The sequence below is a fragment of the Pistacia vera genome, unplaced genomic scaffold, assembly GCF_008641045.1.
Source record: "Pistacia vera cultivar Batoury unplaced genomic scaffold, PisVer_v2 Contig192, whole genome shotgun sequence".
Taxonomy (NCBI): Eukaryota; Viridiplantae; Streptophyta; class Magnoliopsida; order Sapindales; family Anacardiaceae; genus Pistacia; species Pistacia vera.
Window position 1 is genome coordinate 1,144,740 of NW_022195993.1, and position 9,311 is coordinate 1,154,050.

Below are 9,311 nucleotides of genomic sequence, written 5' to 3' on the forward strand. Positions count from 1 at the left end.
GCTTCGGGTAATTAAATCTTTCTCAAAGGTCTATGTTTTTATAATATTTGTGCTTTTCTTTGCAATGAAATATTAATTTTGATGTGCAGGCAACGAAATGTTAACGGTAAATGTCGTTGCTCAATGTGAGGGAGTCTTGTATGGAAATGGTTGTGAGACCAAAAAATGTAATAGGGATTGTATTGCCAAGTATGGATCGAAAGCGTATGGATTATGTTTCTTCTATAAGAAACCTAGCGATACTTGTATTTGTCGTCATCCCTGTGGAAGTGAAACCCTAAATTGATGTAAAAGCTTGGGCTGTTTGGCATGATCCTTGCTAAATAAATCCATCTTCTATTTGTATGTTCCATTGGAGATATTAAATAAAACTATATCTATTTCTATCTATGTTTTTTTCTTCAATAATACTATACTTACAAAGAAATCTTACAAAGATTTTCATACAAAGTGAGGTGGTAAAAAATAAATGGAAGAGTGAAACTAAGCTAATGCACAAATTGGTTTTTTATTGGCTTCGGCGTTATAGGAATAATCAATCGCTTCTTCGTCATCGCTTCTCAGATTTTTCAAATAAGCCTTCAACTACAATTGAGAAAGCTGACTCGCCTGATTCAAATTCTTCTGGAAAGTCCACTGGGGAAGGTTTATTCGCCTGGGAAGCATTCTTCGGGGAGTTCATCCAGGAAGAAGGTGGATTTTCTGACCTAGGGACACGCAGGCGCCAACCGATCGATCGATCTGCACCTCTCCCCTCTCTTTACTTCCCTGAGTCCCTCATTGAGCTGTTGCTTCCTGGGAACACGAAGATTATGCATCAACCCCTTACTATAACCAGTCTCATCTCTCTACTTTAGGAGTCAAGATTCAAAAGAAAGGCGAAGAGTTTGGCAACAAGCAAACGGCTTTCTATCATACTAGCAAGGGTTCCAAACCTTAACTACTTAAGTACCAAAGGCTGCTTTCAATTTGTTTCACTCTTCCATTCATTTTTTGCCACATCATTTTGTATGGAGATCTTTGTAAAATTTATTTTTAATTGTAGTATTACTCTTTTTTCTTTTATCTCATTCATTTATGTGTTTATATATATAATACGAACTAGACATGGGACGTGCGCATTGTGCGGGTATGTTTATTCAATGTTTTTTAAATAGATTGTAAACAAATTTGTTCTAACAAAATAAACTAATTAGATTAAGACATAATAATTGTTAAATTATATAAATTTTAAAATAAATATAAATTTTATATATATACAAAGTTGTGTTAAGATAAAATTAATAATTGTATCTGTATAATTATTAATATCAATTATAGGTATATGTCATTAAATCATTCATCCAACTTGAGAAGATCACTTGAATATTATATGGTCTAATTATATTTTCAGGATCATTACCTTATATAATTGACATTATTTTTGCAGACATATCTTTGATATTTGATGTTAGTATCTTATAGTGAATCGTGTATGATATTTAAGATCACCTGAATATTATCAAGATCAACTATTTAAACTTAAAATTTATACTGACCTTCCACAATTTCTGTAACTTATATTCATTTTCAAGTTGCGTTGCGCAAGTATGTTTATTATATATTTTTTTTTTACATTATTATTGGTTTTTTGTGTTTTAAATATATATTTTCTATATTGAAGTTCATTTTATATTGAATTGACAATTAAAAAATCAATAAATAAAATATCCAAAAATTGAACTCAAAGTCTATATCATCATGGTTCTTCTCAAATATGTCACCATTTGAAATCTACAACCAAAGTTTAAAACTTTGTCAAGAAAAGCAAAAAAATTTGCAAGATAACCCACTTGGTATTATTTGATAAGTCGATAAAATCAATTAGAGAAGAGAAACATTGTTGAAAAATGTGAACTTTTAGCAAGAGATTTGCAGAGCTAATGGAAAAAACTGATTTTGATTATTGAGAAGAGAAAATGAATTATTTTTATTATTATTATATTTAGAAATAAAAAAAAATTAAGAATGTTGAGAAGAGAACTCACATAGATGCAACAACAACTCAACAATAACCTGCAATATAACCTGTAGGCAACTTAATTGAAGGATTGAAAAAGCCATGAAGATAAGGTCTTGTGATACAATTTTATTTGCTGCAATTAGAATTGACCACCCACTTATAACAAAAAAGCATTTGATGATAGTATCCTAAAGAAAGACAATAATTGTAAAACCCACAAATCAAACAACAAAATCAATCCAAAAATCAACAAAAAGAGATAGAACAAATATAATTAAAACTACATATCATATGGGGTGTTGGTTCAGGAATGTTAGATTACTGGGAATGTTGGATTACTAGAAAGATAGATTACCTTGGAAGATTACTTGGAATCTTAAGAAAATATGTTTGGTTAGTTGGTGGGTATGTTGTATTAATATGTTTGGTTATGGGAATAAATTGGTGAGTATGTTATTTAAATTACTAAATTGACCCTCTTTTAAATTAATATAATATTATTTTTATTATTAATTTTTGAATAATTTCTTAACCCCAATATTCAGATTAGCTAAAACACCCCCGCTATAAAAACTTTAATTTATGATGAAATCACCCCCACCTCCTGCCGCGCCCTACCGCCACCGCGAACCACCGCGAAAAATCACCGGAGCCCCTAAAAAGAGAAAATTCTGTGGGAGGCTCGGAAGGCTTGTATGGCCGTTTTGGCCCTATTGTGGCGAAAACGGCATATCAGGCCAGATCTAGCCGAAATGGCCAGATCTATTCTGGCCATTTCCGGCCAGATCTGGCCTGTATGGCCGTTTTCGGCCATCAATATGGCCAGAAACGACCATAACGAAGCTCCCCGGAGCCTCCACAGAATTTTCTTCTATTAGGGACTCCGGCGATTTTCCGGCGATGGTCCGTGGTGGTTGGCCTGCTGTCGCGGGGTGGCTGGGTGGCAGTGGTGGTGTAGTGCGGGTGATGTGGTGGTCCGTAAATAATTTTAAATTAAGGGTATTATTGTCCAAAATTTTAATTAAACAAGGGTAAAATTGAAATAGGTATTAATGTAAATTCGTTTTAAAGTAGGGGTATTATTGTTTAAAATTTTTATTATAAGGGATAAAATTGTAACAAAAAAAGATAACCCTGGTAATCTCAGAATACCTAAGAAAATAGAGGTAATCAGATTACCTCTGATATTACCTAACCACTATTGGTATTTGAAAATTACCGGTATCTAATATTACTTGACAACCAAACATAGTAATCAAGTAATATAAGATGACATTACCCTAGTAATCCCACTTAACCCCAACCAAACGCCCCCTATTTGTTTTCCTTTGTCATCACTAAAATTGAATTTGTTTTATTGTGTGATGATAAAATGAATGGTTCGGTAGCAGGTTTATAGTTTTTCTAATTCATCATATATATATCAATTAAAGCCCTTCTTTCTAGTTTCCAAGATTCAAACCATTTATCATTGGATTTTTATTGAAAAGTTATAGCTAATTCACTATTGACTATTCAGTAGAAATCGAGAAACAGGGAAATCGAAATGTATGTAATAATAAAAAGAATGGTTCGATAGTGGGCTAGTTATCCAAATTAAGTGATCATATATCAAATTAGGCCCTGTCTGTCTAGTTTCTAAATATTCAAATCTCTCATCAATTGCATTTTTATTGAGCAGTTATAGTCAATTTACTACTGACTGTTTAGTAGAAACTGAAATGTGTATGATGATCAAATGAATGGTTTGACAGTGGGGCTACAGTTATCAAAATTAAGCGTATAATATATCAAATTAAAGCATATATGTCTAGTTTCTAAAGATTCAACCTCTCGTCAATTGGATTTTTATGAGAAAGTTATGATCAATTTACTGTTTACAGGAAACCGAAATGTGTGTGAGATAAAATGAATTATTCAACAGTGGGGCTACAGTTATCCAAATTAAGCGTAATATATCAAATTAAAGCTCTGTCTGTCTTGTTTATAAGATTCAAACCTCTCATCAATGGAGTTTATTTAGCAAGTATAGTCAATTTCTACTGATTGTCAGTGAAAACCTAAATGTGTGTGTGATGATAAAATGAATGATTTACTAAAGAAATGGTTCAGCATAAAAAATAAGTTGATATTTGTTAAATAAATGAAATTAGTTATCACAGCAACATCACTTTTCATTAATTATGTATGTAACATAAAAAATATCAACAAAAAAAGATAGAACAATTACAATTAAAACTACATATTCATATGTTTTCCTTAAGGATAATAATAATGATTCAGCTATTCTAAATGAATTATTAATACAAATCTCATTTTTAATTAATTAATAATTATAGATGAAGCAATAAATACCCACCTATAACAAAAAAAAGGCATTTGATGATAGTATCCTAAAGAAGACGATAATTGTAAAACCCACAAAACCACAAATCAAACAACAAAATCAATCCAAAAATCAACAAAAGAGAGTAGAACAAATACAATTAAAACTACATATCAAATTTGTTTTCCTTTGGCATCACTAAAATTGAATTTGTTTTTAGGTGTGATGATAAAATTTGTTTTCCTTTGTCATCACTAAAATTGAATTGTTGATGTGTGTGATGATAAAATGAATGGTTCAGTGCAAGTCTATAGTTATTCTAATTATAATATATATATCAATTAAAGTCATATCTTTTTGTTTCCAAAGATTCAAATCGCTCATCAATTTGATTTTTATTGAGCAAGTTAGAGCTAATTTACTACGACTATTCAGTATATTCAAGTACAATGAATACATTTAATTCAATTAAATTATGCATCCAATACATTAATTAAATTAATGCAATCACTAATCAATTGAATATGAATTAATTCACTAAATATACATTTCAGTACTAATTTAAATTATTATACTATGTACTTAATTAAATAATATTAATTGTATTGATTGCATAATTAATTTAATGTTTTGGGTGCATAATTAATTAAATAAATGTATTCATGTACTTGATATCTTTAATTGTATTGAAAGAATTGAGTAAAAATCACTTAAATATAAAACCAATATCCAAAAGTATCTCTTAAACAACAAACTAGGGTTACAGATCCATGGTGATGTACGCCAAGCATGGACAAAATTCCTATGGATATTGTTTTTTCTCCTATACTGTTAACCAACATGTTAATGATGTATAATCTTTATTAACAACAAACAAAAATTGAAACAGGTGTCGATACAAGATTTGCTCAACTTAAGCTTTGTAAGAACAAGTTTTTTGAAATTGTATAAAAACTAAAATAAGGATGACCAGTGAAATGTTGGGTATGGTGGAGTTGAAATAAAAACAACTCACAAAGAGTTAGAAGAGCCCATAAAACATGTGAGATTCTGCCACAGTCCTTCAATTAATATTGTTATCTTTTGAAACTCCTAAAAGTAAAAATTAATATATGCCTTCACTTTACTCATGCATTGCACACCCAACAATAAAGTGAAAATACAGTTAGTGATAAAGTTTTGGCCAAACCTTATGTGATACACATACCAAGGTTTGGAGAGAACGACAGACTGGTACCTAAAAGGTTTCAAAAAGACAATTGGTACTTGTTAATGAAAAGCTAGAATGCCCTTTGAGAAATATAGTCTATTTTTTTAATTACGTTTAAAACCCCTTAAGTTATTAATTTCATCAATACCCCTAGAAAAGGTTTAAAAATTAACAAAAACACCCCCATCCACCCATACTTGCCAGATTCCGGGGGCCACCGCTGGTGGTTGCCGGAATCTGTCACAACGGTCTACGTCACACCGTAAATGACCGATAATTCACTGACCTAGCCTTTTCCGGCCAGATCCACAGATCTGACGTGAAAATGCCAGATCTGGCCGGAAATGTGCGGCCAAAGAAATGGCCGTCGTTGACTGTCAACGATGGCCAATCTTTGCCATGTGACAGTCAACGACGGCCATTTTCTTTGGCCGTCACTTTCCCGCCAAATCTGGCCTTTTCGGCAGATTGGCCTTTTCACGTCAGATCTGGCCGAAAAAGGTCATATACAACGCCTACCTACCAGATCCGACAATCTGTGGTGTAAACACACTTTTCGACAGATTTCGGAGGTGGTGGTGGCCGGAATCTGGCACGCGGGGGGGTGGGGGGGTTTTTATCATTTTACAAAAATTTATGTATTGGGTATTTAGTTAATTATCAAACCTAAATATCAAATTTTAAGGGTTTTAGTCTTTTCATTAACAAAAGGTACCAATTTGTCTTTTTGAAACCTTGAATACCAGTCATCGTTTCTCCAAACCTTGGGTATGTGTATGTCGTTTGGCCTAAATTTTGGAGCCAAATAGATGGTTAGATTAAATTGGAGAAAATATCGATAGACACGTGTTTCATGTTTGATTTTATATCTGAGTATCTCCGATTTAAGTGGAAGGTTAAACTAAGTTATGTCAATTACTTACCTCTTATAAAAGCGATAAAAACCACCATTTAATAAAGTCGTTTTTTGAATAGTTGTCAAGTGTATGATCGTAACGCTTAACACTAATGAATGATTCTGTAGTGACTTATTTATATCTTATGAATAGGACAACTACTTTGAATCTACTAACCAATTTTCATTAAGTGATAATTGCATGATTACTTCCATTTGATAAATTAAACTGGTAGTTGAACTGTGTAAAAAACGGCTCTTTTCTTTTTGAAAACACATGCTGACAACAATTCTTGAGTGGGTCTTAATTAATCTCGCATTAATGTATTTTGCAGAAGCATTTACTATTTTTCAATATTATACACCTTTCACTCCCTTCTTTTCCTCTCCATCTCTCTTAAAATTCATTCAAATTTTCATTTTCTCACATTGCCAAACCGAAATTATCCTAAAAGAAAAAAAAAATCATGGTCCAACAAAATAAAAGAAATTGTATGAAAATTATACTGTTGTTACCTTATGTTAAAAATTGATTTATTTTACATCATTGTTTTGATATGTTATTATGGTGATATATGTGATTGAGTTCCACTCCTTTAAAGAGAATATACCCAAACCCCTTTATCATGATGTCGAAATATTAAATTGATTGAATGGACATCAAATGTATGAATTATGAAAGACTTTCTAATAAAATAAATAATTTTCAGGTGATTTCATTGAATACATATTAATTCTATGATTTAAAATTTTCATTTATGAGGAACTAACTACAAACTTAATGAAACATTTTATCAAATTAATGAGAAATTATGGTCAATAAAAAAGTCAAGAGTCAAGATAGATCTCATAAAACTAATAATAATAATAATAGATGCTAATAACTTTAAATATCACAAATAAAATGAAAAGATAACATGAAATTAATTTTATTTTCATTTCAACTTGCACAAACCTTCGAAAATACATCACCAAATTCATTATCATCATCGAATGAGGACACTAAAACGATACCTTGTACGCAAAACAGCAAAGATCATGCACGAGACCTCACAAACCACCGTCTAAATCAAAATTTACGGCTCAGGTTTTTTAGTAATAGAAGCGGTCATCATCTTCTTAAACTCCGCAAAATTAACCATCCCGTCCCCATCCGAATCAACGGACTTGATCATCTTCACACATTCGTCCTCCAAACACTTCATTCCCAGCCTACTCAACACCGAATACAATTCCTTATGGGAAATCAAGCCGTTCTTGTCCTGATCATAGAGGTCAAACGCGTCGCGGAGCTCCGCTTCGCCGTTGGAATCGGAGGTGGAGCGACAGAAGGTGGAGAACTCCGATAAATTGATGAATCCGTCCTTGTCGGTGTCGAGATCTTCCATTACGGTCTTGAGGTCGGTCTCTGTGTAGTTGGAGCCCATGGCCTTCAGAACGCCGCCGAGTTCGGAGAGCGAGATCTTGCCGTCGCCATTGGAGTCGAATCGGTTGAAGATTTTTTGAAGCTCTTCGTTGCTGTCAATGGAGACCTGTGGTTCGAGGCCGGTATTGGATTCTTTGGCTGAGTTTGTTGCGGAAGTTGCCATTGTTTTTGTTTCTTTGAAACAAATGAGAGGAGAGATTAGATTAGATTTGAGTTGTGTTGTGTTCAAACTGGGGGGATTCTGCAACTTAAATAGTAAGGGGAGTCCAATTAAACCTCCTTAACTTTAATAATTTCAAAATACTCCAAATAGTTTGAAAATTATCACTAATTTCCCTGTAACTTGCAATTATCCACCACTAATTTTTTATAACAAAAGAGAAATACTTACATAAGACAATCTCATCGTATTAGTATGAGATCTCACTATATATGATCATGTCGATGTTGTAAGACTTTTCTATTAGAATCAGTCATATATTGAGTATTGACATGTACGTGGTGATTTTCCACTTCAACAATAACCACCTCTTTAGGGGGTGATTTTAAAAATTAAGATTTATGAAGTGAATCATAATCAAACGATCTCATAACGTCAACATGATAACAGAGAAGAACTATTTACATGAGATAGTCTCACGATATTATCATACTGAAATGGTGAGATCTTTTAATTAGAATCAATCACATATCGTCACATATTTGGTAATTTTCTCTATTAACAATAAACACCGTCATGGTTTATCAATAACGACCTCATCACACTAATGTGGTATAATCTTATTGGACATTCTCACCATGTTATCTCATTGAAGTGGTGAGACCTTTCGATTAGAACCAGTCATATATTGCAACATATTTGGTGATTTTCCTTCTTAACGATAATTGCTATCATGATTTACCAATAACAATCTCACAACACTTTTGGGGTCAATTATAATCGAATAATCTCACCATGTCAATATGATGATTAGTTATCTCCTATATATTTTTCTCATAGCGGACGCATTAGTTAGCAATAAATTAAAAAGTAGACTTAATAGAGAAATGAGTAATATTTCTCAAATTTGTGGGGGTATTAAATTTTTACAAACTCGGGGGAGGTTAAAGTTGACCGACCGACTGAAATAAAAGCTTACGCGGGGAAAAATATCCCGTCCCACGATTTTATTTAATGTGCTTTTGGAAAATATCTTAGAAAAAGTATATATTATTGTTTATATTTTTTGAAAAATAATTATCTTAAAGCGATATACTAGAATATGCATCTAAAAAAAATATTATTAAATACTGTGTATGGCTCAACATCTAACTCTGCATACATATGAAAGAAGACTGTCTCAATAAATATTATCACTTAAAATTTTCTAATATGATTTACATAATTATCTATTTATTTCAGTGAAATTAGAAATGGTTATTTTAAAATTTATTAACAACTATAAATATCAT

General features: G+C 32.1%; 1 protein-coding gene across 1 annotated transcript; it reads right to left on the minus strand.

Moving 5' to 3' along the window:
• Window positions 1-7,459: 7,459 nt before the first annotated feature.
• Window positions 7,460-8,103, minus strand: LOC116127594 (probable calcium-binding protein CML27). Its single transcript, XM_031413234.1, has one exon. The coding sequence runs from the start codon at window positions 8,020-8,022 to the stop codon at window positions 7,510-7,512; it is 513 nt and encodes a 170-aa protein (XP_031269094.1). The 5' UTR covers window positions 8,023-8,103; the 3' UTR covers window positions 7,460-7,509.
• Window positions 8,104-9,311: the final 1,208 nt, after the last annotated feature.

Excerpts from the sequence above, each read along its gene's own strand:
- LOC116127594 (XM_031413234.1), bottom strand. The coding sequence starts at position 8,022 with ATGGCAACTTCCGCAACAAACTCAGCCAAAGAATCCAATACCGGCCTC.